This window comes from Carassius gibelio, chromosome B16 (genome assembly GCF_023724105.1).
Source record: "Carassius gibelio isolate Cgi1373 ecotype wild population from Czech Republic chromosome B16, carGib1.2-hapl.c, whole genome shotgun sequence".
Taxonomy (NCBI): Eukaryota; Metazoa; Chordata; class Actinopteri; order Cypriniformes; family Cyprinidae; genus Carassius; species Carassius gibelio.
This window is the reverse complement of record NC_068411.1, coordinates 12,641,511-12,669,058: the sequence shown is the minus strand read 5'-3', so window position 1 is coordinate 12,669,058 and position 27,548 is coordinate 12,641,511. Positions and strand designations below refer to the sequence as shown.

Below are 27,548 nucleotides of genomic sequence, written 5' to 3'. Positions count from 1 at the left end.
AATGGCACCATTTTTCTACCTGTGCAGTCTACTTAGATTATGCTTTTGGGAAACATAACCCAGGATAGTTAAATCTTTTTATTCCCTGTGAAAATGTCATTATGTTAGTTTTTGAACTATAGCCCCACAGAAAGTGTGTCTTGCTTCAAGAGAATGACCCAAAACAAAAGTAGGCTGACCAATGGTCAAAATGGTTAAAGCAGAAGAAATGAAATGTTTTGGTCATGTCAAGATCTTGGTCAATGGAAATGTTGTGAGCAGTTTGTGAGTTTGTGCCAGTGTGCAGGACTGATCCACAGAGGTTAGAAATTATTCTGACATTATTGCTGTTGCTCAAGGGGTAACATTAGATAATGCAGGCAAAGACCCATATTACTTTTTTCCAAGACATTTTTTTTGTGTTGTGTCATGTTCCTAATTGAATTAAAATATTCTAAATATGTATATTTTCCAGCTGCATTCCCTTAGTAGAGAAGAAGATTTGATCCCACTGGACAGCAGGTCATGTTTAGACTTTTTTTTTTATTGACTGATTTATTAATTTATTTCTGAGAGACATTTATCAACTGTAATTCAGATTTGTGTTTTTATTTCCACCACTACTCTTACATAGCCAGTTAGTGTGACAGACTGTCATTGTCTCTTCCCTCCAGACTGTGCCTTCCTACTGTGAGCCACACCAGATATTCAAAGCATTGCCTTCTTTTTTTCATAAAAATAAATAAATAAACAGTTTCGTGGGATTTGCTTTCCAGAAAGATATATAGGACAAGGTAGGCCTACGTTAGATAAAATGATAAGATGTTAAAGACATGCTGTGACCCAATTAAACAAAATTACTATAACCTATGTATAAAATTAAACTCTCTCAGTGGCAACTTGGAAACTACTTACTAGCTGACGACAAAACCCTCTCTCAAGAGATAAAAAAAAGCCGATGCTTTGATGGACACCTTGTACAGCAAATGAAAAATTCGTCGTCAAGGAGTGAGCCAATGAAATTCGTGGGGGCGGGACTACGCTAAAGCACCGGACTTCTTCCTTGAGCCTTTGTGTCAGTCAGTTGTTGTGTTCAATCGCGAAGAGAGCAAGAGACGGTAAGCGCGAGATTTTAATTGACAGGTTTTCTGTTACTTTAACATTAGGTTAGTATACTTCTGTCAAAACTGTTACGTTATGAAGAGAAGAAACGATTACTTAAGTAACTTAAGAAAGGATTGTTTCTATCGCTACATTGTAACATTACCTTTCGGCATTATGAGACGCAGGGATTATTCTGTGTCACTGTGTCAGTGTAATACTAAATTATGTATAGGTATGAGTTAGCTATCGATAATTACGGAACTATCATAATGTAAGGCTACTGTGCAAATACACTGAGTCAAACAAGTGTATCTGGGTCAATATGCTTGTTGTATATCACAGCTCCAGTGATCTGAAAAGTGTAGGTCCTTAGATGAGAGAAACACGGTACAGAGATGCCATCTGGGTGTAATACTATGGTACTGAATGATTAATATGATTCATTGTTTACTTTTTATTTTAAGGTGTCCTTCCAGTGCATTTCTACATTTATTAATTAACCTGAACTGTAAGTTAATTTCTTGTAATTATGTTTAGCCTAATGTTATTACTGTATCAAGTAATGTGAAACAATTACACTGAAAACTAAAGTAAATATTTATGTGAAATTATATTCCATGGTACTTTATAAAATCCCTTGGCATTATGATATGATAACATGACAATATGATACCAGTTTATGGTAGGTTTTTATTTATTTGCATTTAATACAACAGTCTCAGGAGTACATTTCTTTGAAATGAAATACACTTGTGACAGTTTTATGTTTTTTCTGCCTGTCAGCATGAAAGATGTTTGCGAAAGCCACTAAGAACCTGGTCTCTGAGATCGACGTTGATGGTTCCCTGATCCCAGTGTCCCGTCTGAATGACTCGGACGGTCTGGCTCCCCTGGCCCTGGTCATCAAGAGAAACCGCTACTGGTTTTGGCAGCGGCCCAAGTACCTAACATCAGACTTCAAACTAAATGATGTTCTTGTGGGAGATCCCATAAATCCAGGTACAGTGTGACCTTTCAGTCATTCTGTGCGGAAAAGTATATGGACTGTGATAGCTTGAATTTTTGATTAATCTATCACTTTTAAAGCCATTATCCTTGTGAAAAATAAGTACACATAATAATAACGAAAAACCAGTATTAACTGTGGAAATAATACACTTTAAATTAATGTCTTAAGTGTAAATAAAATTTGAAATTTTCGGATTTTAATGTTCAATTAAATAGGAATATGTTTATGTTTTAAATGTATATTAAATGCAGTTAGTTGAACTTTAAAGTGCTTTTATGACCCACTTAAGTAGTAATTCTATAGTCTTTGAAATATGGATTTATGGTAAACTAAAATATACTTAAATAAAAAATGTATTGAGACTTGTTTGTAACGTTTTTATATATATATATATTTTATTACACATTTGTAATAATGAAATTGCCATTTAAGGTAACACTTTATTTGAATGGCCTTGTGACACACATTATGTATACTTTCTATTATAAGAACAAAAATTATGCTTAATTACATTTAAGTAACCCTTAGCCAAACCATATTGTAAATACTTAATGTAGTTAATTAAAATTTCTGAGTAGTTAAATTAAATGTGTAATTACACTGTAACAAGGACACCTTAAAATAAAGTGTAACCTTGTAATGAAGTACTTAAGTTAAGTCTTAAGTCTTAACTGAACTTAAGTCAACACAAAAAACAGCAGAACAAAAGATGATGAAAACAACGATGATTTAAATTTGACATTATTACAAAGTGCACTTTAAAAGTTTACTAAAGTCTGTTAAGGCACATGTTATCTTTAGGTAAACTTAAGTGTCCTTTCATTTCATAATATCTGCATAAACTTTTTTTTTAAGAAAATGTAAATTTATAATTTGACATACATTTATTTTTCTCAAGGGACTATAGTATCATGTTTTCTATGTGAAAATTGTGTGTTTAACTCTTTTTAAAATCAGGTGGTTTTGTGTTTAATAAGGTGTTACGTGTTTGGGAGAGCTGATGTAAATTAGTAATATTTTTTTTCACAGCTGTGGTTGAAACTGATTTTTTGACCTTTAATGGCAAAGTTGTGGATAACAAAAGTGGAAGTGCTGCAGCTGATTTTGGGCCGGGGACCATTAATACGGGGGTTGCTAGCTCCAGCAAACTTCAGTCAGCGTTTGGAAACCTAAAGAAGCAGGAGGTGGATGTACAGAATCTCTTACAGCTTTCCAAGTCCAGGTGAGGGACTGACCACATGATTGTGTTCAGAGCCACTGTCTTCACAAGCTTGGTCAGATAAGAGTGTGGTGATATGCACTGTGGTTTAAGTACTGTACACGTGAATCTCGCCTGTAGGGACAGATACAGACCCTGCTGAATGAAAATGAGGAAATGAAAGTACAAGTCGTGTTGTTTGTGCTTAAAATTCTTGTCCTATTTCTGTTTTTCCGTGAACTCCTGCTTCCGTTTTTTTGTTTGCCCTCGATCACGAACTGAGATTTAAGGCTGAAGGAATCGAATAAATATGCTTTGGTTTTCTAAGTATGCTTGATTGTTTTATCACATTATTATATGAGGCAATTGTGTGTCTAGTTAAAAGATTATGAGAACAAAAACTGATTATTTTTATTTTATTTTTAAATAAGAATAGACTGTGGAAACACATTGCTGCCAATAGATTAAAACAAATGTAGTTGCTTATCACAATTTTGAGTGTACATTTCACAATTCTGAATTTATGTCCACAATTCTGACTACTTTTCTTAGAGCTGTGATATATGAACTCACAATTGCAAGTTCATGTTTCGTCAGTCAGCTTGCAATTCTGGCATTTTCTTACAATTGCAAGTTCACATCTCACAAAAAAAAAAATTAAGTCTGAATCCCTTATGGAAAATACGTTTATTCAAGTGTGCTATTAATATACTTCTTTTAAACTAAAAATAGGAAAGTATGCCTTTAGTTTACTTGTTATGTACTTCTCAGAAATGCGCTTACGTACTCCTCAGAAATATACTTAAAATGACATTTAAGTATAATTGACTTCATACTTACAAAAATTATAAATATATTTGAGCTATTACTAGAATCTGTGTTTTCACTATTATACAGTAGATGGCGCTAGTACACATCTTCTGCACAGAATTTCTAAAAAAAACACAAGTGAAGAAGGAAAAAGAAATGCTAGATAATAACACATCAAAACTGTAACGTTATGGAATAAAATGTCGACCGATGAAGAGGTAATAATTACAGTTTGTAATAATTACAAGCTTTGGAGTGTTGATCGACTCCATCTATGTTTTCTTTATTATTCTGAATCCAATTCAGTCTTTTTTCAGCTTTTTGTTCGAAATGTTATTTATTTTTTATGAAACACATTAAAGTGTTAAAAAATAATGCGTGAAGCTAGAATAAAATGTTTTTGTGTCTATATGTATATGTATATATAGTATGTCTATAAATTGTGTGGGGAAAAAACAGTAATTGAACACTGTTTTTAGAAATGTAAAAACGATTCACGAGGTTTTATTTCTATGTGCAGATTGAGTGGCTTATTTGTCTAAATCTTGACAACACCAGCAGGAGAAATGTAAAGCTAGATATATCTCCAACCGTTTCTTTTTTTAAAGTTAATCCAGGTGCATTGATGCAGGTGAAAAGTTCTAGACAATGAAGACTTGAGACACACCTTGCACGTGTAGACGCATGCATTTTTGACAGTAAATCCATGTCACACACTTGTTTTTTGTGGGGAAGTTGTGGCCTAGTGGTCAGAGAGTTTGACCCCTAACCCTAGGGTTGTGGGTTTGAGTCTCGGGCCGCCAATACCACGACTGAGGTGCCCTTGAGCAAGGCACCAAAACCCCAACTGCTCCCAGGGTGTTGCAGCATAAATGGCTGCCCACTGCTCTGTGTGTGTGTATGTCACGTCACTTTTACTTTCATTGTGTTATTATTGTGACATAACTTTTGTCACACTTGAATCTGTGCTATGGTTGTAGAGTTCTGGACCTGACGCACTCTCTGATCGAGCAGACACGGGAGTCTCACAGGGAGGTGCTGACGCTCGTGAAGGAGCGAATCGTCACCACTCAGCCCTGCACCGTCACAGAGGACGTTCAGGAAGGTGGTACCTGCACTGGAATGTTTGGGTTCAATAAAACCATAAAGGTAGGGCTTTTGTGATCACACATTCTTCTTTTCCGATGACAGTCTTGGGTGTATCACCATCCAGGAACAACATTCCAGGGGGACGTGTCCGGTCCTGCCTCCTGTCTCCTCTCCTCCTAATACAAACTGTCCCGCCTGTCTCTTGTTTCTCCGCAGGTGTCAGTCAATGATAAAGAGAAGCCTTTTGTCGAGTATGACACTAATGTGTCGATCAACATCCCTCCCAAAACCACCATTGCTTACAGTGTGATTGAACTAGAAGTTGCTCAAACTGGACACTACGGTAAATCTTTCTTTGGAAGTTTTGTACCAATTACATTCCAGAGGTTTTTGCTTGAGGAACCAGATTTAAGGTCATTGCACAGAGTCTGAGATTTTTACACATAAACATAAATACAACCATGAATGTGCTCTCATCCATTTTGTCAGAACTGTGCCTGCTGCCTAATATCAAGGGTGGTTTTGAAGTTGACGGGCCAGTGAAGGTGCAGAAAGCAAGAACAGTTAGTGCTGCACCTGGGAAAACAACCAATAAACTGCAGGAAGGTAACATCACAGTAGCTACTCTAACATTTTTCATTGAGAACAACAGAAAAAAATAAATAATTTTTTCTCAGAGTAATAATTCAGCGATAACTGTTATCAACAGCAACAACTGTGTGCAACAGCAAAGTTAATTTCCCCAAGTGTAAAACAATGAATCTTTTATACATATACATCACAACACAGCAATCTTGGCTGCATCATAAATCGCACACTTCCCTACTATATAATAGGTGAAAAGTGGGATGTGAAAGCGTGGTGTGTTTGAATTCAAAGTATTCACAAAACCGGTGAAAGGAAGTTAATTCTTTACTAGTTGTGAATGGCTGTAAAGTGACACTGGTGGGTCACATGACCATGCCAATATAGTCAATACAGAACGACTGGATTCATTTCATAACACATTCACAGTATATAGAACATACAGAATTACAGAATTAATTATTCAAAAGAAGTACCTACTTACTTTTATTCCTGGTTTATTAGTTGAAAACATTTTTGCCCCCTTCTTTTTTTTTATCGTTTGCATATTTGTCACACTTAAATGATTCAGGTCATTAAACTAATTTTAATATTAAACCAAGATTGCATTTTCACACAGGGCCAGGTACAGGTTTTTTCCCTTAATAAATGAAATCATTTTAAAACTGCATTTTGTATTTACTCTGATTATCTTTGTTTAATATTCAAAGTTGTTTGGTGATCTGAATCTTTTAAGTGAGACAAGTAGGCAAAAAAATATTAAAACAGGGAGGGGGCAAATATTATTTCACAGCACTGTATATTGACCTAATGGAGTTAAAGTAAAGACAGTCGGTTAAAACTATAGAGTTTACATTATTTCCATAAAAAAAAGCTTTGATAAAGATGATTTACTTTCCCTCTTAAGATCTGGAAGGACTCCAGGGGCAGCTGACAGTTCTCTCTAAACTCCCATCCAGCACTCGCTCCTCATTATTCCAGCAGATCTCTCAGCTCCTGCAGGACAGTGCAGCCATCAGCGTGCTGGAGGACGCAGTGAGTGAGACACGGGAACTTACTGACCCCAAACTTTTGAACAGTAATAATAGACAGATGTTGGACAGCTTTAGACTTGTTTGTCTCTCTCTCTTTCTCTCTCAGCTAGAGGACCTGTGTGATGGGACGCAGCCTGATCCCAGTGCATTAGAGAAGGTGCCTGCTCTGAAGGCCACACTGGAGCTTATACAGAAGACCGCTGGTGCTAGCCCCTCTGGAAAGCAGAAGAAACTCAGCGCTCTGACTGCCACCCATCTGCTCATCAGCTCCATAGATGGTGAGTTCGGTTAAAGTGACAAATAAAGGTCATGGATTGTGTTTTGTATATTATTAACTGGTCATAAAAGCAATCAGTAGTTTCACTTTCAATGCATCGTCATTTTCCTGATGGTTGTTTGTTATCATACACCTTTGTTCTCATAACCAATCATGTGCTCATCTAGAGATGACTGACTCTGCTCTGCTTGAGCTCAAATCCTGCTGCAGTTACGCAACCCTGCAAGCTTTACTTCATCTTGTGAGTATCTTCATATTAAGTAACTGTACTCCATATTAAGAACAGATTCATCAAAGAAAAGATCCATAAAAAAGGAAGCATAGCATTAAAGCCAAGTAACAAATAGGGCCTGTCTAAAGGGATAGTTCACCCAAAAAATTAAATTTAGCGCATGATTTAGTCCACCCAAGCCATCCTAGGTGTATATGACTTTCTTCTTTAAGACAAATATAATCAGAGTTATATTAAAAATGTCTTGACTCTTCCAAATGGCAGTGAATGGGTGTTGAGATTTAGAAGTCAAAAAAAGGTTGTGTTAAATACAGGCTTTAATCTGCTCATAAATACAGAGGCATCATTGTAAAAAAAAAAAAAAAAAAAAACAGTCCTAGGGGAAATCATTACCTTTATCATGCTAATTATGTACATGTAAGGAACAGAACTAACTTTTACTGCCTAGATGACGTGTTTATTGTCCTGCAGGTGCAAAATATGATTTCAAATAAGAAGTCCTCTCTGAAAGATGCTGCTCTGGCTGCGTTAACCGATGAGAAGGTTTTCAAGAACGTTACATCACTCTTTGCTTCCTGTAACGTGAAGCTGCTTAAGCAGAAGGACTCAGTTGCTACAAAAATCAGCAACCCACAGGATCGCCTTCCTCTCATGCTGTGCATTGCTGTTAAAGGCTTGGCATCTCTAGTGCCCCCTGTCTGACTGGAGGACAACCGCAAAGCTAAAATATCTGATGTAAACTGTGGACCAAAGGGCACTTAAAGCTGTGGACAATCTACAAACCCTGGGATATGAAAAATATTATTAATCCTTAAGAGGCCTTTTTTTATAGAAATTTTCTATTCATTTTAAACTTTTTTTTTTTTTTTTTTTTAAGTATCAAAACCTTGAGTGAATATACAGTTTTGCCAAGTTCACGACACCAATAACATGGAATTTATCCCCTGTAATGCGAATTTTACCACAGGAATCTTGCCCAAAATTTGTCTTTTTTTTTTTTATTCCCCTGAACATGATTTTGACCGGGGGAACCACCTTGAAACGCGATTGGGCTAGTTCAGAGTAGCAACTGGGTGCGGGTTTTGTTGTCAAAATCTGGCAACCTTGGAAATACACTTATGTAAAAATGTGTGCAAATGCACAATAAATTGTTTACATCGTATTTTGTCCATGTTTTCTTAAATTCCTTAACTCAGTTTTTTTCCATCTAAACTTCAACAAGAGCAAATCTGCAAATCTTACGATCAATTATTATGCGTATGTGTGATTCATAGAATGAATGTATGCACAGAAAACACACATACGCCTCTCTTTCAGATGTGAAATCTATGAATGGCAAATGATCTTGAACTTGCGCACAACTGGTTTCAGCTCTCTGCCTTCTAAATGAATCCTAATTAATGTCATTAACGTATAAATGATCAACAGTCATCATCCAGATCCTTTTCAATGTAGAAGAGTGAGCTGCAAGAAAGCTTACAAGTGCTGGTCATATAATTAGAATATCATCAAAAAGTTGATTTCACTAATTCCATTCAAAAAGTGAAAACTTGTACAGTATATTCATTCATTACACACAGACTGATATTTAAAATGTTTATTTTAATTTTGATGATTATAACTGACAACTAAGCAAAATCCCAAATTTAGTATCTCAGAAAATTTGAATATTGTGAAAAGGTACAGTATTGAGTCAAATACTGAACCTTTTCACAATATTAAAATTTTCTGAGATACTAAATGAAGGAATTCTAATTATATGACCAGCACCTGTAAGCTTTCTTGCAGCTCACTCTTCTACATTGAAAAGGATCTGGACACCTGGTGCCACACTCTAATCAGCTAATTAACTCAAAACAACTGCAAAGCCTTTAAATGGTCTCTCAGTGTAGTTCTGTAGGATACACAATCATGGGGAAGACTGCTGACTTGACAGTTGTTCAAAAGACGACCATTGACACAAAAGGTCATTGCAAAAGAGTCTGGCTGTTCACAGAGCTCTGTGTCCAAGCACATTAATAGAGAGGTGAAGGGAAAGAAAAGATGTGGTAGAAAAAGGTCTCAAGCAATAGGGATAACCGCAGCCTGGAGAGGATTGGGAAACAAAACCCATTCAAAAATGTGGGGGAGATTCACAAAGAGTGGACTGCAGCTGGAGTCAGTGCTTCAAGAACCACTACACACAGACGTATGCAAGACATGGGTTTCAGCTTCGCATTCCTTGTGTCAAGCCACTCTTCAACAACAGACAGCGTCAGAAGTGTCTCGCTTCAAAAAGGACACGACTGCTGCTGAGCAGTCCAAAGGTATGTTCTCTGATGAAAGTAAATTTTGCATTTCCTTTGGAAATCAGGGTCCCAGAGTCAGGAGGAAGAGAGGAGAGGCACACAATACACGCTGCTTGAGGTCCAGAGTAAAGTTTCCACAGTCAGTGATGGTTTGTGGTGCCATGTCATCTGCTTGTGTTGGTCCACTGTGTTTTCTGAGGTCCAAGGTCAATGCAGCTGTATATCAGGAAGTTTTAGAGCACTTCATGCTTTCTGCTGCTGACCAACTTTATGGAGATGCAGATTTAATTTTCCAACAGGACTTGGCACCTGCACTCAGTGCAAAAGCTTCCAGTACCTGGTTTAAGGACCATGGTATTCCTGTTCTTAATTGGCCAGCAAACTCGCCTGACCTTAACTCCATAGAAAATCTATGGGGTATTGTGAAGAGGAAGATGCGATATGCCAGACCCAAGAATGCAGAAGAGCTGAAGGCCACTATCAGAGCGACCTGGGCTCTCATAACACCTGAGCAGTGCCACAGACTGATCGACTCCAAGCCACACCGCATTGCTGCAGTAATTCAGGCAAAGGAGCCCCAATTAAGTATTGAGTGCTGTACATGCTCTTACTTTTCATTTTCATATTTTTTAGTTGACCAATATTTCAAAAAATCCTTTCTTTGTACTGGTCATTAGTAATATTCTAATTTTCTGAGATACTAAATTTGGGATTTTCCTTAGTTATCAGTTATAATCATCAAAATTAAAAGAAATAAACATTTTAAATATCAGTCTGTGTGTAATGAATGAATATATTATACAAGTTTCACTTTTTGAATGGAATTCGTAAAATAAATAAACTTTTAGATGATATTCTAATTATATGACCAGCACCTGTACATTTCCAAAAACCTGCAGTACTCAGACCCTGACGTGAGGCTAAGCACCTTTCCACATCAGAGGCAGTTTTTACAAATCAGAGCATTGACGTGGATTTAAGTGTACGCACACCAAGATCAAATCTGAGCGTGCGCACACTTTATAAATGAGGCCCCAGAAAATAAAGACTTAAGTAAAGTGATCCAAAATTAAAATTAATTTATTAGACAGCGGTTTAATTTCAGAAAATACAACTCTCTGTATCGCAAAATATAGAATTTTCAAGTGAATACACAACCTGGATAAAAATCAGTTACAAAGCCTTGAAAAAGACACTGGAGCAAGACACCAGAGACAGAGGTACATCACTACATACAGCTAGATGACAGGTTATGAATCTGTGAGGCCAGGTAGCTTGTGATCACGACACACTTGGTCTATATTCCATTGAATGTGTATTTGTGCCTGTGAGAAAGGCATTTAGCTAAATACAGTGCTGATTCTGTAAACTAGGACATACAAGCAACACAATTACTTTAGCTCATAATTCTATAAACCCATGATATTGCATGCACTTTATTTTATAGTACATGCACTTAATATAAAAGGTAATATAAATGTAAGGTAACTTGGACTTGAGTTAAGGTTAGGTTTTAAGGGCGGTTTACACAGAACAGGCTTTTGCTTTTAAAAACTACAGATGCCACACAAAAATATCCAGATGCTGAGGTGCAGCACTGATGAATGAAAAAAAAACACTGAAAAGAAGCGAGACACATGATGATGATTATTATATTTATATATATATATATATATATACAGTCTTGTTCAAAATAATAGCAGTACAATGTGACTAACCAGAATAATCAAGGTTTTTAGTATATTTTTTATTGCTACGTGGCAAACAAGTTACCAGTAGGTTCAGTAGATTCTCAGAAAACAAATGAGACCCAGCATTCATGATATGCACGCTCTTAAGGCTGTGCAATTGGGCAATTAGTTGAAAGGGGTGTGTTCAAAAAAATAGCAGTGTCTACCTTTGACTGTACAAACTCAAAACTATTTTGTACAAAAAAAAAATTTTCTGGGATTTAGCAATCCTGTGAATCACTAAACTAATATTTAGTTGTATGACCACAGTTTTTTAAAACTGCTTGACATCTGTGTGGCATGGAGTCAACCAACTTGTGGCACCTCTCAGCTGTTATTCCACTCCATGATTCTTTAACAACATTCCACAATTCGTTCACATTTCTTGGTTTTGCTTCAGAAACAGCATTTTTGATATCACCCCACAAGTTCTCAATTGGATTAAGGTCTGGAGATTGGGCTGGCCACTCCATAACATTAATTTTGTTGGTTTGGAACCAAGACTTTGCCCGTTTACTAGTGTGTTTTGGGTCATTGTCTTGTTGAAACAACCATTTCAAGGGCATGTCCTCTTCAGCATAGGGCAACATGACCTCTTCAAGTATTTTAACATATGCAAACTGATCCATGATCCCTGGTATGCGATAAATAGGCCCAACACCATAGTAGGAGAAACATGCCCATATCATGATGCTTGCACCTCCATGCTTCACTGTCTTCACTGTGTACTGTGGCTTGAATTCAGAGTTTGGGGGTCGTCTCACAAACTGCCTGTGGCCCTTGGACCCAAAAAGAACAATTTTACTCTCATCAGTCCACAAAATGTTCCTCCATTTCTCTTTAGGCCAGTTGATGTGTTCTTTGGCAAATTGTAACCTCTTCTGCACATGCCTTTTTTTTAACAGAGGGACTTTGCGGGGGATTCTTGAAAATAGATTAGCTTCACACAGACGTCTTCTAACTGTCACAGTACTTACAGGTAACTCCAGACTGTCTTTGATCATCCTGGAGGTGATCATTGGCTGAGCCTTTGCCATTCTGGTTATTCTTCTATCCATTTTGATGGTTGTCTTCCGTTTTCTTCCACGTCTCTCTGGTTTTGCTCTCCATTTTAAGGCATTGGAGATCATTTTAGCTGAACAGCCTATCATTTTTTGCACCTCTTTAGAGGTTTTCCCCTCTCTAATCAACTTTTTATTCAAAGTACGCTGTTCTTCTGAACAATGTCTTGAACGACCCATTTTCCTCAGCTTTCAAATGCATGTTCAACAAGTGTTGGCTTCATCCTTAAATAGGGGCCACCTGATTCACACCTGTTTCTTCACAAAATTGATGACCTCAGTGATTGAATGCCACACTGCTATTTTTTTGAACACACCCCTTTCAACTAATTCAACTAATTGCCCAATTGCACAGCCTTAAGAGCGTGCATATCATGAATGCTGGGTCTCATTTGTTTTCTGAGAATCTACTGAACCTACTGGTAACTTGTTTGCCACGTAGCAATAAAAAATATACTAAAAACCTTGATTATTCTGGTTAGTCACATTGTACTGCTATTATTTTGAACAAGACTGTATATATATATAAATAAAATGTGCGATGGAACACAAACTTGTTCTGTGTGAACTGCCCTTAAGCCTAGTGTATTTATACTGCAAGTATATTATGTTTGCAGTACTTTTGCAGTACATGTGCTTTTAAATTTTTTGCATTAATTTAATTAGTGGCCTGGGATGTTGTTTCGAATTGACAAATAAATGAAAACAGAACAACAAATTACCGTAGACCACAATAACAATAAACACCTGCATTGACAAGTATTTGTGTGAGGTGGTTAAGAAACAAATGCAACTAATTAAGAAATTTAATACAGTGCATGTGACGCAAATTTTGTCATAAGCACAGTACTTGTGTACTGTATGCTGTCCTTGATCCAAATATATGTCTCTGCAGGACAGTAATGGGTTACCAGATCAGAGGACGTGGCCAAAATGAGGGCGTTTTCAACTTGTGCAACCTGATTTGCTGCTGTGTTTAGGGGTGGGGTCAGGTAAGGGGCATCATTTTCATTGCATTATTTAAAAACACCAACCAGTTAGAAAATTTTCACTTTCATTTTGCAGAGATCAAGCTCCTGGTGCATCTGAAATCTCTGTAATGGGCATTACATTTGAATTGGAATTAACTTTGCAAAAGTATGTACTATATAATATGAGAATGGGTAGTATGAACGAAATTCAAACATACTGCATCTGCCATGTTACTGTCATGTGACCTCCTGGCATCTGTTGCATTGCTTTACTGTCATAAATCCTCTGCCAAGGCCTCTTGGGATAGTAAAATATCCATTGAATGCACACTATAGTTTGTGTACCATTTTAAATCTATTTCTTTTTGCATACTATGCAGTGGGGAAGTATTTGATTTCGGGCACAGCATCTGTCTTGATACGTTTTTTTTTTTCCTCACACAAATTTGTTTGTCCACAAGGTGGAAACACTGAACCGGCCCATCATTTCAGTAGAAATGTAGTAAAGTAGAAAAACACACCAGGATCACAAGGATGGGATGACGCAATGAAGCAGGAGTTCACAAAAGTTACAATTAAGTTATCATTCACTCACCCTAAAGTTGTTCCAAGCCTGAATGCATTTCTTTCTTCAGCTAAACACAAAAGATGACATTTTAAAGAATGTGGGTGACCAAATGGTTTCTGGTCCCCTTTGACTTTCATAGTATCTTTCCATACTATGTAGGTAACCATACAACTGTTTGGTTAGTTACCCACATTCTCAAAATATTAGTGGAAAGGAATTCAGACAGGTCTGGAACTACATGAGGGGGAGTAAATCATTTTTTTAGTGAATGACCCCTTCAAGCGTTCACATCACAACTGAAGTATAGGTTCAGGATTAGTACCTAGTTACTATAGTACATACATAACAGGACTGTAAAATAAAGTGCTATTGTGATTTTGTAAAAGTTAAATTTGGCTTCCTTGAATTGAACTGACATGAAAGGATAACACTTAGAATAGAATCACACTCATAAGATCTTAAGTTTGAAGCTGAATAAACTAAAGCTGCTTGACACTGTAGTGACTGAACTGTATGACAGAGGTATGCAGAAATGTGAGATGAAGCCTGCACTGTAAACCAACGTTTGTAACACTAAAATTACAGCAAGAAAACAGCCCTCTGCTTTAAATACTGTAATGCAGCTTATACTTATTTGGAAAATTGTTAAAATCACTATTTTAAATGACAAGCCATTCAAAAAAAATCCTATTTGCTTTTAAGTTTAGTCAGTAGAAAATAAAATAATGTTAATAAATAAGTACACTTCCCTTATGTCTGTCGTGACTGGATGGCTAGTGTACATTTGCATAGTGACTGCTGGGTCCGTTCAGTGTGAACTTGTGTTCTGTGCCTCAGATGATGATGATGATGATGATGATGATGATGATGACGATGATGATGATGAAGGGGTGTTTGGACCGCTGTACGTCTCAGTAAACCCAGTTGACAGGGACCCACTGTGGTTGTGTGCTCAGCTGCTCCACAGCTGCCTGCAGTTTCTCAAAGGCCTTGTCCAGATTGTCATTAACTATAGTCAGATCAAAGTAGTGATTGTACGCCCGCTTTATCCTGGCACTTTCGTCCACTGTTTTCTTTAGGTCTGTTTCCTAAAAAGACAGAAACAGGAGTCGTCACACTTACTTGAGGCTTCTAAAAGAAACATGGGCCAGTTTTACTAAACAGGCCAATTCCAAAACAGTGTAGATGGGCGAGGAAAATTAAATAAGCAATGCAACATCCTATTTATATATCTAATAATGTATTATACCAAGCACAGCAAATGAGCATAGTCGCAAATAAAGAATGAACCAATAACAAAGCCACTGTACATTGTGAAGAACCAGAGGCCAAAAAAAATGTAGTTTGGATAGAGCTGGTATTGTGTGACTCCTAGTTGAGGATTCCAAGTCATCTTTTATTTCCTGAAGCGAATTAAAAATAACATGGCTTGGTAAACAATATGTATTTCTAGCATTCAAAAATTAATACGTGTGGAAAAAAAACAACTCGCTCTCTGCCGTGCCTCACCTAGCAACATAAATAAAGCCTTATTTTGGGCGTTAAATAATAGCACAAATGGCAAAAAAATCTGAAAAGTAAACTCCTACAAATGCATATTCAAAGTCAAGTGCAAAAATAACTGTCCACAGCTTTTCAGCAGCGTTGCCAATCCGTGTTTTTCCCGTGGAACTGGAGTACTTCAGCACGGTTGCTTTTCATGTCTGTGAGTTGAATCCACCCCAATAACAAAAACATGAACAGTATTTAGCCACAGAATGCGATTTTTACCAGGAAACCCCTCTCGAAACACGATTGGCCTAGTTTTGAGTAGCAATTGGGCGGGTTTTGTTGAGAAAACCTGGCAATCCTGCTTTTTAGTGCTAATTCTTCATGTGTGCGTCTTAATTTAAGTAAATTCTAAAAGTACGATAATAACCGCAAAAGATGGTTTACGCTTACACTGGTGCAAGCTATTACTAAAACTGGCCCCATGTCAAACTCTGAGCTTATGGTAACTCCACGGTTTTCTACATTGTTGGGAAAGAAACGGAGAAAGTGAATTTGATGGACAGAAATGAGGCTGACCGTCAGTAGTTTGGTTGTGATCCCAGCATCCACCACAGCTTTGTGCATGTCCCGTAGTGTATCGAGTTCTGGGGCAGCGATGAAAACCACGAATGGCATAAACTCTGATGTCTTCAGTACCTTTAGCGCCTGCAGAGCACATTTATCAAACAAAGTCTAAGCACAAGAAAAACTGTACATATGGCACCTTTCACAAACCAATTGCAAATGCTTTCAAAGTGTAATCTTCAAATAATTAAATACCATTAAATATGAAGGTTCTGTAAAATGTGTTTTATTCATTTGTAATTCTACTTCGGTAGGTGTGCGTTTTTAGAAAAGGCTTGGCAAACTTGCTCAATTAGAAGCAATTAGGTATCATTTTTCTTTCTGTATTATATAAAAATCAAGGCCTTTAACAACTGACTTCAGGACAAGAAATGTCAATTGTCAAAAAGACAGATCTTATCCTATTTTCTTGCACAATATGCAACAATTATTGAACAAAAATAGCATTTTGCTATAGTTTTTGTAATGTATATCCAAGACCTAAAATGATCAGAAACCACAAGGCTTTTGTGAGTTCATAAAAAGCTGAACAAATAATTTTGGGAAAAAACTATTACTTTGGATATCTTTTTACTTTGCCACCAGGAAACAAAAATTTACCATTTTGCAAATATCTTATTGTGAAGGTTTCGTTTTTTTTGTTTTGTTTTTTTTAATCAGAATGTAATCTCAAGCTACCAGTAAATCATCAGACATCTCTCTGGTGACATATGCCACACTTTTCATACAATCAACTTCCATCATAAGTTTCAGTTGGATTTACCTCATAATAATGGAAGAAAATGTCTGGCACTACTTCCATTTAATTACCACTTTAAAATGTACTTAAAAGTATTTTTTTTAGGTCAAAGGGGTTAAGGAATCCCTGGACAGGATTATGAAAATATGTAGTTCATCCTTTAGCACATCCTCCCCAGCTATTAATATGTAAAGACAGTGGTCCATCAGATTACAATACACAGTACAATATCCAAGTAAAACATCTCTGTGTCATTAACAAAAGCACTCACCTGTGGGTTGATGTCCAGTATGCAAGTCCGTCCTGTGTGAACGACTTCATGGATCGAGTCGATTTTGGTTCCATATAGATTGCCATCATATTCTCCATGCTCAAGGTAGCGACTTGCCTTGATGTCCGTCTCCATCTCCTCCCGGGACACAAAACGGTACGACTGGCCGTCCTTTTCATCATCGCGTGGATGCCGAGAAGTGACTGAGAAACAGATGAAATTGAGACGAGCCAGACTTTTTATTAGTAAAATGACAAATGTATTAATTAATGTAATAATTAACAATATTAAAGGGGTAATTCACCTTCAGGTGAACTACCCCTTTAATTTTAATTATATACTCACAAGGGACAGTGGTTCCATATTGCAACGGGTTTAACACAATCAGGCGGTTCTTGAGGCTTCGGCGACCCACTCCTTGTGCACCAATCAGCACAAGAGTTTTTCTCTGGAACGGAGGCATCTTTGCCACTTCCTCATAGATCTGTAATTCATGGCGATCAAATTCTATTACAAAGAGAGAAGTTTTGAATGTTAATTTTTACATTTAAAATTAAAATACTTGCACTACCATTCAACAGTTTGGATTTATTTATTTATTTAAAATGGTAAGACTTATTTTTCACATTTCTGAAAGAAATCTCTCCTCCTCACCAAGTACAACTTAAATTGCAAATCTAACCTGCATTTTTTGCTGTCAAGTACATCATTTTCTTTTTCTTCTTTTTTCCAGTTAATGTCCCGCAGAGGATTCCTAAAACAAACCCACAGGTGGAACTTTTACACAGAAAATGCAAATAGAAGGAACTTTGATATCCCTAAAATAATTGAATCCAGAACTAGAAAAAAACAATACAAAAACACCAGTGTACCTGATCCATCCAGGTCTCTCCTCACAAATGCCTTCCTCTTTTCCTCCAGAAACTGACTGGGGATCAAACCAGTGCGGCCTCCATTAATATTACATGCCTAAACAAAAACAAAAAAAAGCCAATGTCAAACATTTCAGAAAAAACAAAAACAAAAAGAACTGAAAAAAAATGGAAACACTGGTTTAGGGACCAATTCTCACTATTAACAAGTTGCTTATAAGCATACCTATTATCAACATATTGTCTGTTTATTAATACTTACAAAACGCATATTCTACATCCCCAATCCTACCCAATACCCAAACTTAACTACCTCACTTACTATTAATAAGCAGAAAATAAGGAGTTTGAATTAAAATAAAAAAAAAAAGTCATGGTTAATGGTTTGTTAACAGCGAGAACTGGACATTCAAATAAAGTCTGACCAAAAAAATAAATATCAAATGCTTCTCACTTGCCACCAGTTGGGGTCCTCCTTGTTCACTATGTGCAGAATGTCTCCTTTAGAGAAAGCCAATCCAGCCTCTTTACAAGGGATCAGATTATCCGTGTCAGGATTGTAGTTGAAATGTGGCTTCAGATACACCTAAAGGACAAAGAAAGTGTTGTTACACCTGTTTATTAACATCTGACTCATTTTAAGCGGCTAATTATAGCCTAAAAATACAATCTTGTCATAACTCACAGACAAAAGATATCTAAAACATGCTGAGACATTATGCAAATGATGATTGGATGGAACCCAAAAAAGGCACAAGCTTTTTCATGTTGTACTGACAAAAATCTGTGTTGTGTAATGCTAGCAGGCCAATTTACATTGTCAAGGTTTTGTCTCTAGAATACTGCATCCTCCTGGGAAATAAATGAATAGTAACAGAGACGGTCTATGTTGGTGTGTATTTTATATTGGCTTCTCTATGAAGCTTTCGGAAGAAATATTTATGGATCCCGGTGGATCTTTATCAGCGAGGATTTCCCAACAGCAAACACACAGCGGTCATTCACTGCACATAACCAAGTCACAGAGTAAAGTTCTGGTCTAAAAAAGACAGAATTTAGGTTTGGCACAAGGAACAGGTCCCCAATGTTTGCTCTCTGGAGAGTTTTTCCACACAGCATTTATTCAAGGAAAGTGGGTAAAGGACAAACTTGCTTAAAAGTACAAAAAAAAGGTAATGACTCTGAGAATGAGGATCTATTTCTCTCCAGGCCCAGATCTCCTTAGAGTAGAAAGTAAGGGTGTGCGGTGCGCATGTTTAACTCCTCCCATCTGCCCTACTTAGCACGGGTCGTGTTATTAATAGGGATAACCATGTTCAGCTTCAGCCCGATGGGATTCTGAGGCACCCAGAGGCCAGGTCTCTCCTTGTTCCTCCTCAAGGATTGTTCGGACCCATAAGCTATCAGGAGGTTATACAGACAATATACGGACAAGATTTTTTTTGTACTCTCAGCATCTTATTATTAGGGAAAGATACCAGCAGTTCAGATGAGGACGATCTTGTACAAATTGTATGGGTTTGTCCCATAACGGTCACAAATTTTAGACAATGTAATAAATAAATTAAAATTAATTAATTAAAGTTCAAATGCTCCTATAGCAAACACCGATACCACACGGCATGTGAACAGACAAAGAATAACAGACAACAAAACAAACAGAGTAGAATGGAGTTATTAGAAATTAAGGATGTCTATTAAGTACATGCATGTACTTCATATAATGTTAAATATCCAGTGTTCAAGCGAATATCCCTTTTTTCACAGACGTCACTGGAAAGTTTGTAGTTTGGTCAGGTATGTCAAAAGCAAATAAGTAAATCAATGCACAAGTTACTAATTTGATAAGGAGAGAGGGAGAAACTTCTGTTGCATGATCTTTATTGCTCACTTAGCATATGCATCATTAAAAATGTAAACCAAATCGTAAATAAAACTATTATAGGAGCAATTACTATAAACAACATTTATTTTAAATGTCAAGCATACATTTATCAAAATAAAAGCGAAACTAGCAGTCTGTGTGAAAACTGCTACGATGTATGCATCTCTCTCATTCTGCACCGATATAAATGTGTTGATGTTACTTGCATTATACGAGTCGCTTTGGAATAGAAGTCCCAAAAGATTTCAGATAAAGAAAGATGCGAAGTATGTTTCAGAAAATTTTATTTTTTTGTATAAAAAGAGTGATTCCTTGCATCATTAGAAGGAAGTCTTGTGCTCTAATGTGCTATCAACTTGAATAAATTAGTACCAAAATAGCTTGTAAAAAAAGGTGGATGAATATTTTTTAACTTTGACTGGGTTTGCTGTGAATGGGTGGTGCGCTGACCTGTGCGGGCGGAGGTGTGTCCCTGTAGCTGGGCAGGATTTTGAGTGTGATGCTTCCATTGCAGTCCCTCAGCATGTGCTGTAATGCCATGGGGTCTTTGCCCACCTCTCGGCCGTTCACCTCTCGGATGACGTCACCTGCATGCAGCATGCCTTGCCTGTCAATCATGCTGCCGTGCAGAACACGCGCGATGACCAGGTCGCCATCCTCCACCCGGAATGTTACACCCTAAAAGAGACGACGCCATGAATTGCAGAAATGCCGGCACAAAGAGTCTTAGAGACATACTTTTTATTAAGGGATGATGGGGAATATTATATTATATAAGCCACTGAAAACAACCTCATTCATTCATTTATTGAAAAATCGCATTATATTATTATATTAAAAGCCACTGAAAAACAACATTTCTTTTATTGACTTTGTTTGAAATATTTCAAAACATCCCTAAATATAATGTTAATTGCAGTGGCTTTTAATATTATGAAATGTGTAATCAATAAATGAAGGTTGTTTTCAGTGGGCTTTCTGACCTTGGCAGAGACACAATGACATTTTACTAGGTGTTAAAACACTGCCAACTATAGCTCTGCTGCTCGGCCTTTTTCAACGCTGACCAACCAAATGGCACTGCTTGGATTTGAACCACAAGCTGTTAGAAGAGAGACTCTACAGAGCTAAAGATCTGACCGTCTGTGGGAGCTAATCCTGTGAAACTGAGAACATCTGTCACTCACCAGAGGCTCTCCGACCTTCTTCTGGATGCTGATCATGCGAACCGTGTCAGCCGGCATGAGGGATGAGCTGGTCATGCTGGTGGAATTGGTGCTGGTGGGAGGAGCTTCATAGGACTTCGAGGCCACCTTGTCGTGAGCTTCTAACAGGGACTGAAAATACAATACCAAAACTCATTTGTCCAATTTCTCAAGTGCTTATAGGTAATCTTGCTTCCTTTTCTGCTAAGAAGGCTACACGATGAATAAACAGTTGTACATAAACAGTCAACATATTCTCATAGAAACACAAAGAGGTTAGTTACCTGGAAGTGTGGTTCCTTCAGGATCTTATAGAGTTCTGCTGCACTTTCATCATGAGTGGTCAGACTGCTCATGTCAGACAGGATCTCACTCACTAGCTCCACGTTATTACTTTGCACCGCCTCCAGCTTAACATCCTCCAATCGCTCGTGAGCCTGAGAGAGAGTGGGCGGAGACTAAATAACTTGAGCGTCTTTGCCAAGAAAGCGATTAATGGATTACGTCTAGATTAACAAATGCACTGGCAGGTACACTTCAGAAGGGAGAGAGGGTTCTAACAACTGTACCAAGTCATTAAGAATAATGATTTAATCAAGCGTCTCAGTGCTTCATTTTTATTAAAAGATTTTTTTAAATATGAAAAAATAAAACCGTAACAAGCCTTTGTTATTTTTCCAAATATTCTATTAATACATTTGATTGTTTTACTCTTCATCAGACTTTAAATCTTTAATGATAGAAGTCAGTCAGTCACTGCAATGCATGAATTAATAATTGTGTATGGTTTCAAAGTTGTAATAAGCAAAATGAGTTCTCAATCGTGCATATACATAAAACTTACGAAAAATTATTTTGTAAAAATGTTAGAAACATCATTCTCACCAAATTATAAAAATGAAGACATTGTTGGAGATGTGCTTGAAATTGTACAGTGGTGGGAATTTTTAAGACTTTCAATTTGGGTTTTTATTTTTTGCGATCTACATGAATATGCACGGACACAGAATGTTATTGAACAAAAGCAATTTCTCGCTTTCTCAGTTTGCTCTCTATCAGGTGTTTGCAAGAATAACCTGCACCTTTTTTTTTAATCATTAAGGACTGAAAACCGTGTCAGCACAGGATTTTTCAAAGGAAATAGACTGTACAAACTGGACATTAATGCGGATCAAACTGTCAGACACCTGTAAACTAGCTCTTACTAGAAAAATCAACAGTAACACGGACTATACGTTTCTCAGAAAGACGTGTTAGTTCCTAATCAAACAACGTGAAACTCAACCAGTAGATCTCACAATCTAAACAATTTCACACAGCTATATTAAGAATAAGAAGAGGCCCCCTGTACATCACATTCTTATGACCTGTGACACAACAACTGATCCCTGGCCTCATGAATGTGTGCACTGGTGAACTTTAGGTTGATATTTAGGGGGCAGGTAAAAGCGGTCTTATTAATGAATAAATTAAAAGGTTTCAAAAAGTAACATGTATAATGATAATCAATTATTTGATTACCTCTCCCAGTAGCTATCAAACTAAAGGAGTTAAAATGAAATATTGGTTTATACCTTAGCAAGGGACTGAACTATGGGACTCTCCATAATGCCACGGAGGAAGATGAGGTCGATGTCTTTGGCTCCTGTTGAAGGCGGCAGCTCCTTGAGGTTATCCAGCACCTGCTGCATGGCTGAGGGTCACACACATCATTAATTTTATATATATATATATATATATATATATATCCCATTTTTTGTTTTAAATCTTAAACACTACAAACTGTATATAATGGTATCAAAATATATGAAATGGAAGATTAGAGTTTAACTAAATCACATCTCTCATACTAGAGATATTTAGAAAGAACTTGAACAAATCAAGTAAGACTAGATGTAGCCAACCATTTTTACAATCATAGTTCAATATTAGTACTCGCCAGTTTTAAAAATGATAAAATGCATAGGCCTACATGCACTTAAAACCGTGCGTGTATATTATACAAATATACAGTTTTACAATATAATAACATGGTATAAAATATGATTCATTTATAAATGCTAACTGTACAGAAAGACACCATTTCCATTTAAGACAAAATCTAGTTTAGACGAAGTAATAAAGCAAAACAAATCATGTTTATCTGATCATATTTACAAAGAAGGGCCCAAAATGAACAAATAAGCTTCAAATGGGAGGATTTATTCTCTTTGACAGATAAATAAATATTAAATTGTTTAAATGTGGAGCTACCTTCAGTCACAACACATACTGAAATTGAGTCAAAATATAATAAATACAATTAAGCACTTTTTGCATTGAAATTGGCTTACTCCAAACAGTTGACACTGAAAATGATGCATTGTTTTTTTTTGAGGGCATTTTTTTCTTACAACTTTGACAGTGTCAGTTTGCATATTTTAATCATATTTGGTAATTCTCTTTAATGCTTTTGCCCTGATTTGATCTGTTTTCCTGGAATATGTGGCCTATTTATTTTTGTATTATGTGTCATCATTTTGTTTTAAGGAGTTAAAAATGGTCCTCATCAATCTTGATGTACGTTCTCTCACATTATTTAGACAGTTATGATAGTTTTGGGCCTTTTTTGTTGGGGTGGTGGGAGGTTTTGGCAAGCTTTTGGGCTGGAAATAGTCCATACAATCTGGCAACACTGCCAATGGCCCACATGGATGATTAGTAATTCAACAAATGGGTCTAATGATGTGGTTTTTAAGGCATCATTTAAGTCCATCTTGAATCATCGATGAAACCGGTTACAGCAACAAACTTATCAAAACAAGCCAAAAAAAAAAAATTACTGTTAGATTCATATATATACAAAAATGTAAAAAATCAGAAAAAAAAACCAGAAGTTTTGTTGGAAGTGGACTTAAATTTACATGAATTGCAAGTCATAGGTCAACAACAAATGCATAGACTCCTGACAATAAAATTCAAAAATAGTTTCCACAGCTTGGCAGGAAGTTGATTTTGGATCCGGTTTACGGTCAACACACTACACAACCTACTGCTTTCCAGTAACAGAACGACGAAAATCCATGTGTATATTACTGCATCAGAAAGCACTCGGACAATTATAAACAACTTGAGAGCCTCCAAAAGGGCACATTCATCACGAAGTGGAGTAATTTGCATAATGCAAACAGTAACCATTTCCATGGTGAACAAACCCACACAGAGACCTCTCCCTCAATTGGGCAACAAACCACACAAAATGGCAGAGAACGCACCTTTATTTTGTGCATAAGCAACGTTTATACATGGTCCCTTAAAAAAAATAATTATTGAGGCCATGCCGACTGACCCATATAAGTGTCAATCACAAACATCATGACCCTAATGATCTACTGTATAAAGCATCCTATAAACCTGTAAGAGGCTCTAAGGTGCTTACCTGTGCCAGACTTGGCATTGGCAACGGTCATTATTCCTATATTGCAGGGTAAGTTCACGGCTAAGACAAAATTTGTCTTCAATAGCAATGAGAACCATGCACCTGGGGACAGGAAGAAGCAGGTCCACATCAGAATGTTTATTCACTCCATCATTCTGTGCTACTCCTCCATTTCTATTAAAAACTGAATGAGAAAGTCAAACGGTTATGATAAAAACCAGCCAGAGACATTGTTTTCCGTGCAGTGTCAGCTAAGTGCATCAGAACCATCCATTAAGTAGTCTTTGAAATCTTGTATAACTGAGGGCCTTGAACTAGGAATGAGGTGAAATTAAGAGAAAAGGACTTTACCCACAAACAGACCATCTTTACACACAACAGTCCATCCACATGATCAGAAACGAGCAAACAAAGATATTCTACAAACTAAATCTGGAGCGGTTTCTGTTGATTGCTGATTACAGCTATACAACCCTATAAAGTGTGTGTTTATGAAGAAGCACAAACAATATGTTCTGTGTAGAAACAAACCAAACAAGAAAATACTCAAGTTGGACTTTACCAATGGCAACAGCATTTACTTCAGCATCTCTGGATATCATAACACCCATAATCGTTTGAGGAAATTAGTATTCATGCACGTCAATTCAGCACAGAAAGGAGAACACAATACAACAATACATATGCATTAACTCACCTGCAAAATTAATTTCAGCGCAGTTCACAGAACCTCTGCTCAGCCTCTTCTCATCTGGAGCTTATGAAGACAGAAAACCTTTAAGAGGTCAGATTTCCCACATTACTTAAAAACAGCAATACACAAACAAAGAGACTGACATCTGATTAAAATAACTAAAAGTTAGTAAAAGTGACGGTTAAGAATGTTATTCTAATCATTCTAATTATTCTATTAAAATAAATTGAAAATAAACGCTGAACGTTTAAAATTTCTAATAAAATAGTCTTTTTTTTTTATGTCCAATGATTTTGTGGAAACCATTAAGCAGCACAACTGTTTTCAACATTGATAAACGTTTCTTGAGCACCAAATTGTCCTATTAAAATGTTTTCACAGAAATAACTTCCATTTATAATTGTCATTTCAATCAAACACAGTATAAAACATGAATAATAATGCACACCTGTATCACAGGGCAAACAAATCATGTCTTAGCAAGTCCAATACAATTCATATTCCATTTCAAGACTCTTGACTGGTTAAGGAAGTAGAACAATACTACAACTGTGACGGCAGGTGTATGCGACAGATTACGAATAAGTGTGGAAATTTAATCAGATTGGGAGTCATTATGAGATCAAGACAGCAGGCTTCCAGTCTCACATCGCAGAGAGCAATTTTGTATGAAACCAAAAGAAAAGAAAGTCACACATAAAATTTCAATTACTCCATCCAACACCATTATTAATTGGAATAAGACTACTGTTTTTAGGAACCTAATTTTAAAGCCCATCACTGTTGCACAACTAACAGTATACTGGTGCGGTCAGAGTAATTCATTCCGATGACACCATCGGTCTCGTCTGGTGTGCTATGAATCATTGCACATGATGTGCTGTTGTACAGTATACTGTAGAATAGTATGTTCACACTTACAGCTTGAGGCCAAAGGGTTGGGCGAGAATCTTACTAGGCCAAGCTGTTTCAAAGTGGAGGGGCATATAAGAGAAGCTTGCATTCAACACGAAGTAAAAAATAAATAAAAAATAGCAGCTATATACACACATCAATATTGCTTTTTGGTTTCTGCTCTCCCTTAAATGTGATGTTCAAAAACATAACTGCATGGTTTCCTTGAAGGTGGAAAATAGAATTAATTATGATTATGATTCAATGAGATGATAAACAAATCACAGCTGTGCATGATTCAGTGTTTTTCCTTCTTGATTTGCTACTAAACTATGGTCATTCAGTAGGTTAAGAAACAGGTAAAGGGCTAAACATGGTTGGCTGCTGGTGAAGTTTGAAATATACGTAAATGGTCCCACTAAAGTAGTATCTGTATAGCTGAAGTTCAGCTCTGCACTTGTCCTGTGTGTTGTAATTGAGTTATAACGCGACAAAAGGCCAGTGAACTGCTCTCATTGTTACAGGCAACTCGCTCACAGATGACTGTCCTGGCAGTGGCTCGTCTTATTCAGATACTGTTACAATTCATATAACCTACCATTTGTAAAGGTTTCAGTCACGCTGGACAGTACGCATTAGATTTTTATGATGGAAACACAAGCGCACGTGCGGCCCATTCAACTTCAAGGAAACGCGCAGCGCGTGGCTCTCGCTGAGCTACTAACGTACAGCTTCTACAAACCGGCCCCTTTTTTTCCCCTAGGTTATAAAATTAACATTATGGGTTCGGTCGGTTTGTTTTCGAAGTTCTTTCATTCATTCATAGCTAGAATTGGCTGCAACGGTTAGCTTTAACAGTGTAGCCGCGGAGCGCTAGCAGCAATCAGCTGTTTATTATTAGACTGCTAACTGGATTTAGCTGGTTAGCGCTCCAATCAAAAGTGTCCCCAGTGTGAGACAGCTGTATAGACAGCCACGTGTAGAGAACTGCTCACAAACACCCGCATTTACAATCCCAAATCATTCATAGTTCGCGAGACTTACCTCACTGACCCCCCTGGGTGGACCTGTGTCCCGGTGACAAATTTAAAGCCCCATGAATTTCCCACGCAGACAGAACGAGACACTTATCCTCTCTAGTGCTCAGTCAAAGACGGTCGGACCCGCCCCATTCGTCGACGCATGTGTGGAATAACCAATCAGAGGCACGGGATGCGAGAGGACACGCCCACTGGTCGTGGACTGTTCCGTGGGATCACTAGCATGCGCGACTCATTTGTGAAATATGTAAGACGTTATGCACTTTCTTCTCCCCATTACTTGCTCAGGGTGTGTATGACCATGCACCAGTGTTAAATGTTATGACATGTATTTATAAATAATTCTAAATTGCAATGGTAGTATTCCCTTTATAAAGACTCTATTAGGGAACTAGACGTTTGGACAACAACCATATTACTAACCATTATTCTCATGACATATTCTGTTTACAATAATGGGATCACACTTTAAGCTATGTA

At 37.1% G+C, this 27,548-nt stretch overlaps 2 protein-coding genes across 8 annotated transcripts; one reads left to right on the top strand and one right to left on the bottom strand.

The window, feature by feature from the left end:
* The first annotated feature begins 1,009 nt into the window (after window positions 1-1,009).
* gsdmeb (gasdermin Eb) lies at window positions 1,010-8,479 on the top strand. 2 transcript variants are annotated; one of them, XM_052578575.1, is made up of 11 exons: window positions 1,010-1,097; window positions 1,548-1,591; window positions 1,867-2,082; window positions 3,122-3,314; window positions 5,081-5,249; window positions 5,406-5,532; window positions 5,679-5,795; window positions 6,682-6,809; window positions 6,915-7,086; window positions 7,253-7,326; window positions 7,789-8,479. In XM_052578575.1, the coding sequence occupies exons 3-11, from the start codon at window positions 1,875-1,877 to the stop codon at window positions 8,017-8,019; spliced, it is 1,419 nt and encodes a 472-aa protein (XP_052434535.1). In that variant the 5' UTR covers window positions 1,010-1,097; window positions 1,548-1,591; window positions 1,867-1,874; the 3' UTR covers window positions 8,020-8,479. The 2 variants fall into 2 exon arrangements, with proteins under 2 accessions (XP_052434535.1, XP_052434536.1); XM_052578576.1 differs by lacking the exon at window positions 1,548-1,591 and having other exon boundaries at window positions 1,036-1,097.
* Window positions 8,480-10,669: 2,190 nt separating this feature from the next.
* pals2a (protein associated with LIN7 2, MAGUK p55 family member a) lies at window positions 10,670-27,185 on the bottom strand. 6 transcript variants are annotated; one of them, XM_052578570.1, is made up of 15 exons: window positions 27,073-27,185; window positions 25,138-25,215; window positions 24,670-24,754; window positions 24,441-24,542; window positions 22,597-22,715; window positions 21,307-21,459; window positions 21,005-21,154; window positions 20,268-20,495; window positions 18,387-18,518; window positions 17,933-18,029; window positions 17,743-17,814; window positions 17,406-17,567; window positions 17,061-17,263; window positions 16,003-16,131; window positions 10,670-15,023 (listed from the first exon to the last, which is right to left on the bottom strand). In XM_052578570.1, the coding sequence occupies exons 4-15, from the start codon at window positions 24,469-24,471 to the stop codon at window positions 14,847-14,849; spliced, it is 1,653 nt and encodes a 550-aa protein (XP_052434530.1). In that variant the 5' UTR covers window positions 24,472-24,542; window positions 24,670-24,754; window positions 25,138-25,215; window positions 27,073-27,185; the 3' UTR covers window positions 10,670-14,846. The 6 variants fall into 6 exon arrangements, with proteins under 6 accessions (XP_052434530.1, XP_052434532.1, XP_052434529.1 ...); XM_052578572.1 differs by having other exon boundaries at window positions 25,138-25,197; window positions 27,073-27,087; XM_052578569.1 differs by lacking the exon at window positions 24,670-24,754.
* Window positions 27,186-27,548: the final 363 nt, after the last annotated feature.

Coding starts and splice junctions, on each gene's coding strand:
- gsdmeb (XM_052578575.1), top strand. CDS start 1,875: ATGTTTGCGAAAGCCACTAAGAACCTGGTCTCTGAGATCGACGTTGAT. Junction 3,315..5,080: donor TTACAGCTTTCCAAGTCCAG/GTGAGGGACTGA, acceptor CTATGGTTGTAG/AGTTCTGGACCTGACGCACT. Junction 7,327..7,788: donor TGCAAGCTTTACTTCATCTT/GTGAGTATCTTC, acceptor ATTGTCCTGCAG/GTGCAAAATATGATTTCAAA.
- pals2a (XM_052578570.1), bottom strand. CDS start 24,471: ATGACCGTTGCCAATGCCAAGTCTGGCACAG. Junction 17,815..17,932: donor GAGAGACCTGGATGGATCAG/GTACACTGGTGT, acceptor GGTTTGTTTTAG/GAATCCTCTGCGGGACATTA. Junction 16,132..17,060: donor TACTGGACATCAACCCACAG/GTGAGTGCTTTT, acceptor TGTGCTCTGCAG/GCGCTAAAGGTACTGAAGAC.